Here is a 14,525-nt window from a genome sequence, read left to right as displayed (position 1 = left end):
GGTTAAATTATGGAAATGTCATGCAACATTTACTTGGGGTTCTTCTACATATGTTTGTATAAATGTTATCATATTTGGAACACTTAAAATACAATATCTCCATAATGTTTCTTAGGCTCAGATTAATTTGACATTCAACAGACATTCAATTTATTTACAGCCACACATTTATTTCACACAATAGAGAAGACTGAACAATATGTCAAAGGGATACAAAACTACCCCACACAATTTGTAAATTACTTAGGATTTTATTCAATGGAAAAAAGACCTTCAGGAAAATACAATAGTTCCCATAATACACAGAGGACATAAATTAGAGTAGCATGGTAGAAACACTTGAAGAAAACATGTCACCTGGCACCTGGGCAGCAGAGAACATTGTCACAACGTTGTTGCAACGTTGCCACAGCCAAGGGCACACGTGTGTTATCCAGGAAAATCAGTGATTCAAACTCAGAATTGTGTAATTTTTGAAAAGTGATTGAACAGAGGTCAAGGGTTATTCCTGTACATGAACCTCCAAATGATACAAAAGCTAAAAAAAGGGGAGGATTGCCCTAAAATAAACCATAAATATTTATATTGATGCACATTGGTTTAACAAAACATTGCCTCTGTAAACATTTAACGTAATGTGTGCATTACAATTTTTTTAAACCACTGCAGTCGCATAATTATCATAAGGGTAATAAAAATTACAGAAACAAACTAAATCTAGGAGTTAAAAATGTTGCTTTTATCGATACTTTCTGTAGTGGTTTGTAACACTTAAAATGTGACTTTTGCCATCTTGGCATGCACCGCTTTTCACAGATTTGCAGAGAGGAAAAAGCATCTCATTTCTATATTATTACAGCGTTTCGTTCTTTAGAGAGGCCTGGATTCATCTCACCCAAACAGGATGTGACAGTCCACTGTAAGAGGGTCAAGCGTTGTAGGGACATGTAACCATATGATCTTATGATTTACATTCTTTAAAAAAAGTTTGTCCATACACACATACAAAGAATCTAACCAGGGTGCCAGTCTATCTCAGAAGACAAGGACAGTGGAGCTCCTTGCTGCTGCTACAGACTGGCACCCAGGCTAACCAGGAAACATGACAAAACAAGTGCAGTCCCATTTTTCACTAGTTGGATCAAGAGGAGAGAGGAAAACAAAAGAAATAAAACCAGGAGCTGCTGGGGTTTTGAGAGGCTTCCAGGTTGTTGTCGTTTTGCAGTGGTGTGTCGCTTTAATCCATAGCATACTACTGCCTGGACTGGGACAGACTGTACAAAACAAAATGGCCGCTTCTGCCCTCAGAGTGAAGATAATAAAATAATGCAGACAAACTGAGGGGGTGAAGCTACCCGACTATGGTAGTCTGTCAGTGTTAAAGAGTCCAACATCGAATTACAGCTATTTCACAAAATGTATCAAAATGGGGGACCCATGCTGCTTCATAATAGTTTTTACATTTAATAATTCAATCTCACTCAAATGTCAGATTTTTCTACATTTCCTGTAGGAGTTATGAGCAAAACCTAATGCATTTGTCACGACAGATTGTACAAGTAGGGACAAACAAACCTGAATTCAGTGGAGGGGCCCATTAAAATGAAAAACAAACAAATCAACCCGTTGGTTGCTGATACATTTGGATATGTTGTGGATTTTAAAGCTTCATCTACAAATCTTTCAGGTATATTTAATCTTGACACTTGTTCCATTGAATACCCTGGTCATCATGCTACCAAATGGTGGGTCAAAGTCACGACTCATGACCAAGACCGAGTCTACTGTACATATCAACCCATTCACAGTTTGCCCAACACGACCAAGGAGAGGCAATGTGGCATGTTAAAGTTGAGGGAGGCTGGAAAAGACCCTCAGGAGTATATGGGACTGGAAAGGCCCCTATAAAGGTTGCAGTGTCCTATTAAGGGTTAAGTCGACATCTTTGATTCAACTTCTTTCTATAGTTTAACCCTGTTTTAACCCTTATCAAGAGTAAGGCCAGAGTGAAAAAGAGACCAAAGTTAGATTTTCAATGTCAAGCACGACCCATTTGAAAATGTAACCATGTGGTGGCAACGGTATGTCAGTCAGAGGAATTGATCTAAGAAACGCTCAAAACAGAAGTTGACCTGAACATGACCTGGACTAAACACAACAACAAACTACTGTATGACCTCTGACCTGTCTGGTGCTAAAAGGTTCCCTTCCTCCGCAACAGTCTCTTTCATCCTTTGTTATTTTCCTCCCTTTCCATCCTCCTCTGTCACACACACACATCTCTCTTCCTCCAATAGAGACACATTAACATCTACTAGTGTTTTGAATAAGTTGGGCTCAGATCCTTACTCCATGGTGGTGGTGCTGCAGGAGGTGGGGGAAGGCTCAAATATGGTTTGGGAGCGAGAGCCCAGGAAAGCTGACGACGTTGTCGGTTGTCAGAGCAGAGTGGCCAATGGGCATGATGAAAGCGCCACCATCTGACACAAACAAACACAGTCCCATCAGCCTATAGGGACCCTGTGGCCTCCCCTTCATGGTTTCAGTCCATTTATCTTGCAATTGTCTTTTCTTATTTGAGACAGGTGATTTTAAGGTATCGCGCCGCCTCAGAGCTCAGTGAAGCTCGGTACTCCAGTTGTACGTCAAGTTGAAGATCTTCATTGTCATGAGTCATCATTATGGTGGTAATAAACCGAGGGGTGCTGTCTTCATGGTGCTGGGTGTACACTACCAGCTAAGCAGGGAGGTACGGCCCAGGGTCATGAAGTAGACCTGGCTGGAACCTCCAGAGCGCACCGACGCAAAGAACACCTGCAGGACATAGACATAGAGAGAGAGTAGTATCATTATCGACATTGATGAACATCTCTAAGCAAGTAAGCAAAGTTTGTGTGTGTGTGTGTGTGTGTTGTACGCAGAACTCACCTTGTCGTTCCTTTCACACAGGAACTTGAGTCTCTGGGCTCTCTTGTGCATGAAGACCCCGTCCAGGTGTCCTGTCTCCACAGACCTGATCTCTATGGCCTTCTCCCCCCAGCCCATGATCTGGTTGGACCTAATGTAGGCTACACACACCGATGGACAATCAAGTTAGTAAGAAAGTATGTGTGAGTGTTTATTGAAATGTCCTTAAATGAAAGGTATAAAACTTAGTTTCAACACAAGCCACTCCTGTGTGTGTCTTAAACATGTTTAATGTGTGTGTGTCCCAGTGTGTGAGGGTTACGTACCCACTGAGGTGGGCATCTCGCCCCACTGCAGGACCACGTCTTTGGTGATGCGTCCGTAGGTGTTGACATAGACGCCCTCATCCTCATAACACACCAGCAGCTCAATGCCATCCGTGTTGGGCAGGATGATGATGGCATGGGACTGTATATTGGTCTGGATCTAAAGGGGCAGAGAGAGGCAGGGAGGGAGGGGGAGAGAGAGGGGAGAGAGAGAGGGGGAGAGAGTTAGAGGGTAGACAGGGTGAGTGAGTTTGAGGGTGGGGGGGAGAGTTAGAGGGTGGAGGGGGGAAGAAGTGGGAGAGATAGGGGAGAGAGCAAACAGCCAAAGGAAAAGGTTAGTCTCGGGTCGTATTCATTAGGAACTTAGCTGAAGAAAAAAAGTGACTGAACCAAGGAGGGACTACCTGTACTTGCCCAATAAGAAACACTTGTTTTCGCTTTCCGTTGAAAAATGTTTTAAATATTTTTGCTACAGTGTGACCTAATGAATATGCCCCCAGAAATATGGCCTGAATCGCAAACCGAAGACTTGGCCCATAATTCCTTTATCGAGTGGCCACTTGCTGTTGTGTTCGACAGTGATCACTAGAGTCTGCCAGTGTTTTGGCCAAAATGAGCATCGAGACGATACACACGCGAAGTCCCAACTGCAACTTTTCTAAATCCAATTGCGAGCATTGTCTCCTGCGATAGTTTGACAGCTTGCTGAATGATGAAGTTGTAGACATGTTCCCAGTAGTCAGTTCGCACTTTAGCATGTTTCCAAAGCACCAATCGCTACGTTGGATCAGCTAAACACACAGCGCAGCAGCAGACTCGATAAATGGACTGACTCGGGGCAGAGCATGCCGTTTGCTGCTTCATTAAAACTTGTTCATTGTGATAAAATGTTACTACAGTAGCTAGCTAACTTGCTTATGGAAGGAGCACTGCATTTAGTGTTGTACTAACTAGTTAGTTTGCTTCTCTTTCGTTTCATATGAAGTGACTGGCTCAGGCTTAGCTAGCAAGTTAATAATGGACAAGTTTGTGTACATGATCAAACTTCAGAAATACACTAAACTCCTTAGCTAGATGTAAAATCCTGTGACTAAGACCTCGAAATTAAACTTTATTAAATTAAAACAAAATTATTAAATGTATTGATTTAGCTTGACTTATTCAGAAATTGTTTGAGGGCGAGGAAGTAGTGACTGTTGTTGCTAGGTAACATGCTAAGATTCATGGGAAGAAGTTGCTGCCAAGGGCGCAGAGTCGGCATAGGATGCCCACTTGATAAAGAGGCTTCCGAAGGGCGCAGTGGAGCCCTCGATGATTAGCGTTTGAGATTGGCTCGATTGACTTTGGAACGCGCATATCGAGTGGTCAAAGTGTTCGGCTTGAGATTCAGCCATGGATTGGTGGAACAGAGAAAAACAGGAAGCAGAGGAACGAGACAGAAAGAGATGGATAATAGATGGGTCTCTTACGTGTGTGGGCAGGTAGATGTCGTACACCGCCCCAGAGTCCACGTCCACGGCGTGGAAGCCGTTGCTGGAGCCGTAGATGACCTTTAACCTCTGACCCTCCTCCACCGTCAGGTCAACCAACAGGGGCTTGTGCACCAGGTCACCAAACGACTGCAGGAGGAAGACAAAGTTACAGAACGTGAATGTAAACCAATGCCATAGTGGTCCGACTGCAGCCTGTGCCAGTTTACTGTACCTTGAAGGCCATGAACTTGTGGTACGGCTTGGGCGCCCATGCATAGACCTCCACAGAGTTCTTCAAGGCAAGGACCAAGAACTTGATCCTCTCATATTTCACTGAAATCAAAGAGACAAGATGTTTTTATTTCTGACCGCTCGTCAAGATTGGACTTGGACCTGCTACAGCCTTGTAACAAGTGAAAAGTGTCATTCCTGATGGTAAATGGGGAGTGGAACGTACCGACTTTGTAGTGCACGCAGCCCTCCAGCTCTCCTACAGTGACCCAGCCCTGCTTCTTCTCAACCTCTGGGTCGTTGTGCAAAATCTTGTTCCTCAGCCATGACAGGTAGTACACACGCAACTTATTCTTCTTCCCTGTGTGTGTGTGTGTGTGTGAGGGAGAGAGGGAGATAGAAAAACAAGAGAAATTGAGAATGATTTGGAGTACAAGGATGAGTCAGGAGAGTGTGTGTGTGTGTCCGTGTACCTCCGTGGTCCGTACCTGATATAGTGACCAGGACATTGAGTCCCTCCAGGACGTCCATCTGTTGGATGCGCCGTCGGCTGATGAGGGGGTAGACCTTCCCCTGACCGCTACGGTCCAGCAGCATCAGACCACTCTCTGTCCCCACCAGCAGGTTGACACCTGGGGGAGGACAGGGACACACACACAGTCAGAACCCAGGGAGAGGACAGGGACACACACCAGTCAGAACCCAGGGAGAGGACAGGGACACACACCAGTCAGAACCCAGGGAGAGGACAGGGACACACACCAGTCAGAACCCAGGGAGAGGACAGGGACACACACCAGTCAGAACCCAGGGAGAGGACAGGGACACACACCAGTCAGAACCCAGGGAGAGGACAGGGACACACACCAGTCAGAACCCAGGGAGAGGACAGGGACACACACCAGTCAGAACCCAGGGAGAGGACAGGGACACACACACCAGTCAGAACCCAGGGAGAGGCAGGTCTGCCATGATTTTCAATGAACCTATGATGGATTTCCTATCATTGTATCCATCCATTCATCCATCCAATCAGTATATCACCCATCCATCTATCAATTCTATCCTTCTATCAATTCTATCCTTCTACTCATCCAGCCACCCACCTCTCCCTCGCTCTCTCAGGTACATACCCCATAGTGCAGCACACAGGATCTCAGAGTTGAACCTCTTCTTGTACTTGCGGATCTCCGGCGTGTCGCTCTGGGGGCGTGTGTTGACCGGGTTCACATTGACCACGGAGCCCTTACGGGACGGGTCAGCCCTCAGGGCGTCCGCCAGCCGCCCGTCGTTCCCAAAGGCCGCTGTGGACACCAAAGGTCAGAGGGAGAAGGGGCGTGGCTTTGCTTTGACATTAATATCCCTTGATGATCATGCTCTGTATTACACTTCCCTGTGCCAAGCAGTGGCTTCATGTTCTATGTATAGTTCAGGGCACACTAACTCCTAGTTACTGACCCAGAGATGATTCTATTGTTTAATACATAATGGATAAGATGAGGACTTGGGAAAAGAGAGCTGATCCTAAATCAGCTGTGTAGGGTAGAGGAGGAAGAGAAGGCGACTCACCCATGTTGTTGAGGGAGCTGCCGCTGGAGGGGGAGACCTGCAGGAGGCGCGGGTCGATGAAGGGGGTGAAGGATGAGGAAGACTTGTGTTTCTGCATGGTGTTGCTGGCCGATTGGGTCTGGCGACACAGGGCAGGAGAGTGAGAGAATAACACACACAGTGGATAGATACAATAACAATTTGTTGGGTGCTTATTTTTGTCCTGTTTCAAGTGTGTATTATACGCATGTGTGAAATGGAAATGTGTTTTTTGCATATCCCAACTCCCCCTGAGACACGCTCGGAGAGTGGGGTCACGGCCAGGGTCAGCCATTATCAGTCGTGCAATTAGGGTTAGGTGCCTTGCTCAGGGGCACAGATGTTTTTTACCTTGTCGCCTCTGGGATTCGAACTAGCGACCTTTCGGTTACAGGCCCAACGGCTAGGCTACCTGCCGCCCTAAAAGATCCCCATCTACCTGTAACTCAACCTATTCTGCTACACTATCAGTATTGCCTGAGCCTATTTCTTCTTGGCTTCATACTGTAAAATATTACAATATTATTTATTGTATAATACTTTAACCCAGCAGGGGGAGCTATGGCAGCTGCAGTGATCTCAGCAATGGATCCATTTTACTGCACTCATGACTTTCTAATGGTAGACATGTTTATTGCTGGGCTAACAATAACGTCATAAGGCTGAATAGGATTTATAGTTGCCCATTAACAGTACAATAGGAAGGGCCTGCAGGCTTTACCAATCTAAAACTAAGAATCACTCAGACCTGTGTTACAGGTCATAGGGCTTCATAAAACAGTATCTACACTGGGTTCTGTTACGATACACTGTACATCAGGACATTTCTCATCATCTGGTAATCAAACATGACATCTACTACTCTACGGACGGCAAAAACAAAACACACAAAATGCATGGGAAGATTTGACATGCAGTTATGTTGTTGGAAGCAAATACGAAAAACAAGGTTAGTGACTTAAAAGGAAACTAGAAAGTAGAACCAACATGGAAGACAAAACAAAGATGGTGTGTTCAGGAAAGAAACAGAAATTCAGAGAGAAATGGGATAAAATGTGATGAAATATGAAAAAGTCAAATTGCCAGTGTAAAGCACACAGATTTGATTAAACACCACCATCAAAACGCAGCAGTTTATCATTGGGCTAAAAGTAGCCGCGTTGTTCAGTGTCTTCCATGATAGTAGAGTTATCCTGCTAACACACACCTTTAGTTGGGTAGTAAAATCCATACCAGCTAGGGTTGTCCAAAAGCACCGCACACCAAGCATGCTAGCTACCACCCAGGCACAGCCTACTACTAAACTGCTAGAGTGAAATGGCATCAAAGCACTAGGGCCATGGAGAGATGGGAGATGAAGTCCAACGAGGTGTTCCACAACCTCTCAACCCCTGACAACATGGACTATATAGACTTCACCTCCCAGCTTGCACCTGGGCAAAGTGTTTTACAAACGCTCTCTAGACTTGTAAAGCCGCTTGCTCATTGCTAAGGTCCCACATTAGGAGGCACTAGTGTTAGAGGCAGTGCTGTGAGTAATATTCAGAAGGTGCAGCAGCTCAGAGATAGTCAGTCAGTTCAGTCAGCCAGCCAGCAGGGGACAGAGTAGACGGCTTAAGTGACAGGGGACAGAGCAGGAGGCAGGGGACATACCTCGATGGCAGTGAGCTTGTCCAGGGGGATCTGGGGGGACATGGCTGGGCTGACAAGGCTGGAGGAGGAGGGGGAGTTGGAGATTGAAGAGGAGGTGGAAGAGGTGGGGGAGTGGTGGCTCTGCTGAATAAGGTCTGGCAGCAAGTGAATGCGGCCGGCAAAGCCGTTTTTCTCCTGGTGACCGTTACCAGGACCGTGAGGAGTGTGTGCTTGAACGGCTTGACCGTGAGCCGCACTGGGACCGGAGGAGGATGAAGAGACATTGACCGGCGGGCGTTTTTTGTCGCCCACGCTCTGTAACCAAGAACAACCTCAACTTGTATCTCATTGTTTTCCCCTAGCTAACTGTACATGATAGTGTGCTTTACCAGCAAACAAAGAGACTCAAAATAACTAAAAGAAATCAAACAAGATGATAACAACTGAAACGGGAAGTGGGTGGGATATATGAGTTACATTTACTACTACTACAGACAAAAGAGGAGACATGATAACAACCAGAGGGTCTTCTGCAGTCCTACCTGTCTGATGACCAAGGTGCCATCCTTGGAGGGTGTGGTGAGGTCGTTCTCTGAGTCGTCGTGGGCCAGCAAGGTCTTCAGGGATGCAGTCTCTCCGTTACTCAGCCCTCTCCTGGTGTAAACAGTACGTCTCATATTAAAACTCCAATTATAAAAAATACATGGGACTTATATATATATCACACTTTTCAATTACCCAAATTACTCACCTCATTACAAGTCTTTCTATGCTATATAGTATAAATTATATGACTGACTTTTCATGTTGATATAACATCAAGGTATGCCGCCCGATCCATCTGAAAGCCTTTCTTTAGGGCATTATCACTAAAGCCCAGAGAGTGCTGATCTAGGATCAGTTTTGCCTTTCAGATCATAATGAATGAGATTACATGGACGGGGGGGAACCTGATCCTAGACGCTTTGTGAATACAGGCCCAGGTCAGAGTTGTTACATACCCGGCCCTGGTATCTTCTGCTCCCGAGGTGGACTCGTCTGCTGCGTCCTGGTCCACTTCTTCATCATCGTCTTCGTCGGTGGTGCCGGACTCCTCGCTGGAAGAGGAGTAGTCGGTCACCTTGTGGGGCCGCACATCCTCCACCGCCCGCAGCTCTTTGGCCAGGGCCGTCAGGTCCTGGAGGTCAGGGGTCAAATAAGGCTCTGAATATTTTCAATACTCCCTTTCCTAATGTCGTCACTGATCTAAACCATGTCAGATCCCTGACTACTAGTCTTACTGGGTGGGGGATGCATTGTCAAAGGATTGAACCGAGGCAAGGAGGGTAGAATCATTCCCCATACATTAAGGCCATAACATTAACCTCAGTTAAGAGCTAGCCAACACAGGCTGCTGAAAACAGTCAACATATGTGGCAGGTGAAGACTGGACTGGTGACAGAGTAAGAGCAACTGGATTGGGACGGAGCAGGCAGGAGGCAAGAAGACAGCAGGGAGAGGGGTGGGTCAGAGGTGCATCGTCAGCCAATCACATGGCAGCCAAGGAGAGGAGGACCAATGACTGGGAGGCAAATGGAAGAGCGATGGAATTGGGCCCTGAGCTTCTCAAAGGACAACCTTCTGAAACGGTTTAACATACATGGTGCCCCAAGCAGTGTGGAAATAAGCATTGCGACAGAGCATGACATGTCATATTCTTATACACGCTTACCACGTCACCCTATACAATTCCCCCCATAATCACATTGTTGGGAGTAATGGGATGCCACAGGTTGTCGTGTCATGGCCCATAGGGAACACCAAAAGATAAGACAAGGGGATAAAGTCAGTCAGTCATCCAGACTCCACCACACGGTTACTGTAGCAGGCTGCAGTGCTGGCCTGGTTTCCAGCCAGTTGCAGGGACCAGTACTACAACGGTATGTGTTTACAGTCATAAGAGACAGGTTCTTACGGCTGGCCGGTTGGGTCGGGCAAAGTCCTTCTTGTCGTCAGGCTTTTTGGCAGCGTTGTCGGGGCGTTGCAGTGGGGAACCCTCAGACTTAGACGATGCTGGAGGAGAGGATGGTAAACAAACGTCAGTGGAAGACATACACAATACTAAATGCAGTATTGTGCATCCAGTATGCTGTGTGTGTGTGTGTGTGTGTGTGTGTACTCACAGCGTGCTCTGAACCTCTCCCCAGAGCCGGCCTGGGAGCTGGAGTTGGAGGATCCAGAGGAGCTGCCACTGCCGGGCCTGGGAACCAGCTTCTCCACTCGGTCCCACAGCAGACGTGGCTCCGCATTACTGGAAGACACACAACACAGGAGAGAAATGAAAAACACACACACTTCCCCATAACCACCCCGCAAACAACTGAACTTTTTCCAAACACCACACCACACAGGGTTGACCACCTACCTGCCGGCGCTCCTCTGTACTGCCTGGTTGCTAGGCGGGGCAGAGGCCTGGAGAGGAGAGTCTCTACGTGACAGCACAGGGGACCTGGACGTTGTCCTCACTGGAACCTGTGGTAGACAAGACAGACGTCCTCACACACCTGGCTACAGGAGCATACACTAACACTACCACTACAGAGCAGATCCTGGCACCGCTGCATAGCCCCAATCCCTCTTCCCAAATGTGCATTCTACCCTCCAACAACAAATTGATCATTTTATTAATTCTACAGAGAAGACATGGATATCGGTAACAAACTCAGGACCCAGATCATTATTTAATAGCTATGATCTATTATCCCCACCAAGTTCAGGGTTTCCCAAAAAGGGTCCTGGGGTCCCCCATGGGTGCACGTTTTGGTTTTTGCCCTAGCACTACACAGCTGATTCAAATAACCAACTCATCATCAAGCTTTGATTATTTGAATCAGATGGGGGGGGGCGTCTGTTACATTAGTGAACATGATGGGCATGCATGCTGTACACAGTGAAGTATTAGAAGAGGAACAACTCATGATGCTGTCCAGGACCATATGGTGTGTAGTTAGCCAGTGGAAGCACAGCATTGATTGAGTTAAGCTAGTTACTATAGGGACTCCAGTACCGTACAAACAGGAGTTATTCCTCGAAGATGGCTATCAATCACTGATATACTACTGGACCACACTACTAGTCTAACCTACCTTATTGTAGATCTACACTATGCTGTGGGACATTGCCTGATAATGGTGAAGGCAAAAGCCCAAAGTGCAATCCCACTGGTGTTGGATGGGACACCCAGAGAGGCTGTAGACATGGCTATCATGCCCCTGAGAGGGGACCACGGATGAGGGCTGGAAAAGGGGGTCCCCTGGGCTGTCCTTTCTTACCCTGGGGGGCACCTCGTCGCTGGGGCCCGAGGCGGGGGGCTGGGTCGGGGGCTGGGGGTCAGTGCGTGCAGGTGATGGTGCAGCAGCAGAGGGGTGATGGTGGTGGTTGTGGGGCTCCTGGGAGCGCAGATGGAGATGTGCAAAACTAGGAACCACGGGTTCACTGAAGGAATGGGAACGAGACACGACGGGGGGCGGGGCGACGCTGCTGCTCTTAAGAGCGGCCAGGTGGGACCACTGGACCTTCCAGACAGACAGACAGACAGAGACACACAGAGGGGAGAGAACAGGGGGGAGGTAGGGGGGAGAAGGTCAGACCACAGAGTGAAGGCACAGAGATGAGGATGGGCATGGCTAAAAACATATGCATATACATCTAACATATGCATATAATAGACATGCATTGCACATACACAGACGTCATGCAGTCAGACGTATACGTACAAAAGTGACAACAGAAACAGTCAAAAAGGTTCACGCACATAAACATTGAAACTTACAGAGAAGACAAATAACAGGACAACAGATAGCTAAATGGCACAGTGAGAGGGGCACAGAGATGAGTGAAGGGGAGCCAAGCAGCCAATCACATGCATCCTCCTCTGGCATCCTGGGTAATGTTTATGAACCATTTATCACACCACTGAAGGGACAACCTTTTGCTCAGGCCAATTCATGGGAGGTTCCAGAAATCCCATTCTAACCCATTATGACATATAACATCATAACAGATGAGTAGATCTAATGACATGGTGGAGCTTCTCATTGTATTGGGACCTCTACTAGCTCATCCACAGAGACGCATCATTCCATGTCTGTATGTGTGCTAGATGTCTTGCCTTGCTGTCAGATAACCTACCGTTGGGAGAGAGGTAGATGGAGGGAGATGGAGAGAGGAGGAAAGGAAGGATGAGGGGTTTACCTGTGGTTCCATGGGCCGGTGCATGGCAGGCGGGACAGACTCGGAGGAGGAGCTGCCGTTAGAGAAGGGTTCGGAGCGGGGGGGAACGGGGGGCTGCTTGGTGGGTGGGGCGGTCTGGGGGGAGCCCTGAATGTTCTTTCGGAAGCGCTCGTCGGCCTGGGAGCGCAGGACAGACAGACAAAGACAGACAGACGGAGTCAGTGAGGATCAGTGGGGTCAAGGTTGAGGCATTAACTCAAGGAGAACGAGGAAGGGTCAACACTGAAGCCGACAAGCCGACGCCTTGTTATCGACAGGGAGGGAAAGTCTGCCGACATGCACACGAGCCCACCTCAAGGCAGCTGTACACAGACAGTCAGTTAATGACATCCTACACCTCCAGGGGAGTCATCCCAGAGAGCAGTCTTTCTCTGGGACCCAGCAGCACACATACGTTAGTGTGGGCCTCAGCTGACCACATGCATGACACCCTCTCCAGTCACTTACCTGAAGAGTACAAGGCACAGCCGCATTACAAACCATCACGCTTATTTAGTAGGTATGTGAGTCGAAGACAAGCGCTGGAACCCTGACTATATGCTTTTCATCACTGCAGCAGAGACAGCAATACAACTGGTAATTCACAAGAATATGTCAAGTACTGACAGCTTCGACTCACCACCACCAAACTTTACTGCTGAAGGCTACATCAATTCAAGCCCATTTATTAAAATATTTGTGTTACCTTCAGGTATGGCAACTCAACTATGAATGCATATGAAAGAAAAATAGATTATTTTTCATTAAATAAATTATAACTGAAGAAAATGTACCGTGTTTTGCGTAATCAACCTATTTGGTCCTAAACGCAAAATGATGTTGACAGATACAGCTAGCAGCGCTTCAGTCTATACTTAGTATTTTTCTTGCTCAGTCCTCTCAAGATTCGGACACGTCATCCTCAGAGGTTTTAGTAGAGAAGCATCAGAGAGGCAAGCAAACACGAGAGCCAGAAGTGAAGAAACACAGCTCTGTTTTAGTTCAGTTTTAGAGAGGCGGTGATAGTGAGCGACTGGTTTTCTTTTCTCTGACTGTCCTCTTCTCTTAGCCGAAAGGTAAAACAAAATGGTTGGCTGAGTGGTCTATTCACTAATCATTTTGTGTAGTGCCACCGAATCAGAAACAGACAACGACAATATGTGGTTCTCCAAGTACGGTAACGTTATAGACCTCCAGTTACTTAGTCCAATATGAACAGACGTAGGCTATTTTGTGTCGCACACATTAAACGTAGTGCTACATTGGACTATGTGAGATATTAAACCCTATTTTAAGACGATAACTGAAAGGAAAAAGAAAACCATAGTTACAGCTCACACCACCAGGACTAACATAACACGCTGTGTGGAGAGAGGGCAGGCAGCTAGAATAGAAGCAGCAGGCAGCAGGAGGAAGAAGTGATGTCGTGTTGGGGTTCACCTCTCTGATTGGCTGAGGATCACCGAGAGCGTCGCTAGGCTCCGAGCGGTCTGTCTGTGGGGACTTGGGGCCGTCTGGGCCCTCTGTTTGTGGGGGTTTAGTAACGTCTGTGGACTGGGTGGCTAGGGCATCGCTATTGTCAGGGGGGGTCTTTTCTGAGTCTTTATCAACACTGTCTGGGGACAGTTTTTGAGGGGCCTTAGTAGTACTATCCTGGGACATGGTTTGTGGGGACTTTGTGGTATCCGAGGACATTCTCCGTGGGGCATTAGCAGTAACATTGTCCAGGAACTGGGTTTGTGGGGACCTAGTGTTATCGGAGGACGTTCTCCGTGAAGCGATAGCATTAACATTGTTGAGGAACTGGGGTTGTGGAGCTGGGGCTCGATCGCCATCGGGGCCTGGGCACGTTGTCTGAGGGGCTTTACTAGTACTGTCGGGGGACATTCTCTTGGGGTCTTTAGTCTTTTCGCAGGGCTGCGGCGGCTGTGTCTGCTGCGGTGGTTTATTGTCGTGCTGGAGGGACAGCAGATAGGCCTGCTCCTGCTGCAGACGCTTGTGGAGACGCTCTGCCTTCCGCTGCTCCTCCAGCTCCCGCCATTTGAACTCCTGATGCAGAGTGCGCGGCTGAGTTGAGGCACATTAGACATGGGGGAAAGTGGCTAATGGCATGTATAAG

The 14,525-nt window shown here is 47.4% G+C and overlaps 1 protein-coding gene across 12 annotated transcripts in view; it reads right to left on the bottom strand.

Moving 5' to 3' along the window:
- Window positions 1-235: 235 nt before the first annotated feature.
- LOC121559442 (mitogen-activated protein kinase kinase kinase kinase 4-like) overlaps window positions 236-14,525 on the bottom strand; it is a 46,829-nt gene continuing 32,539 nt past the window's right edge. Inside the window, exons 15-33 of one of the 12 annotated variants that reach the window (XM_045225509.1) lie at window positions 13,847-14,455; window positions 12,389-12,544; window positions 11,467-11,709; window positions 10,560-10,666; window positions 10,318-10,445; window positions 10,110-10,207; window positions 9,867-9,875; window positions 9,157-9,332; window positions 8,698-8,809; window positions 8,177-8,470; window positions 6,506-6,623; window positions 6,070-6,240; window positions 5,425-5,568; window positions 5,163-5,297; window positions 4,938-5,038; window positions 4,703-4,852; window positions 3,234-3,393; window positions 2,929-3,068; window positions 236-2,814 (exon numbers count right to left, since the gene is read on the bottom strand). In XM_045225509.1, the coding sequence (XP_045081444.1) occupies window positions 2,731-2,814; window positions 2,929-3,068; window positions 3,234-3,393; window positions 4,703-4,852; window positions 4,938-5,038; window positions 5,163-5,297; window positions 5,425-5,568; window positions 6,070-6,240; window positions 6,506-6,623; window positions 8,177-8,470; window positions 8,698-8,809; window positions 9,157-9,332; window positions 9,867-9,875; window positions 10,110-10,207; window positions 10,318-10,445; window positions 10,560-10,666; window positions 11,467-11,709; window positions 12,389-12,544; window positions 13,847-14,455 (3,135 nt within the window). In that variant the 3' untranslated portion in view covers window positions 236-2,730. The remainder of the gene's footprint in view (window positions 2,815-2,928; window positions 3,069-3,233; window positions 3,394-4,702; window positions 4,853-4,937; window positions 5,039-5,162; window positions 5,298-5,424; window positions 5,569-6,069; window positions 6,241-6,505; window positions 6,624-8,176; window positions 8,471-8,697; window positions 8,810-9,156; window positions 9,333-9,866; window positions 9,876-10,109; window positions 10,208-10,317; window positions 10,446-10,559; window positions 10,667-11,466; window positions 11,710-12,388; window positions 12,545-13,846; window positions 14,456-14,525) is intronic. The other 11 variants (XM_045225511.1, XM_045225514.1, XM_045225515.1 and 8 more) reach the window with 11 other exon arrangements.

This window comes from Coregonus clupeaformis, chromosome 16 (assembly GCF_020615455.1).
Source record: "Coregonus clupeaformis isolate EN_2021a chromosome 16, ASM2061545v1, whole genome shotgun sequence".
Classification (NCBI taxonomy): Eukaryota; Metazoa; Chordata; class Actinopteri; order Salmoniformes; family Salmonidae; genus Coregonus; species Coregonus clupeaformis.
The sequence above is the reverse complement of the archived record's forward strand: the minus strand, read 5'-3'. Positions and strand labels throughout refer to the sequence as shown.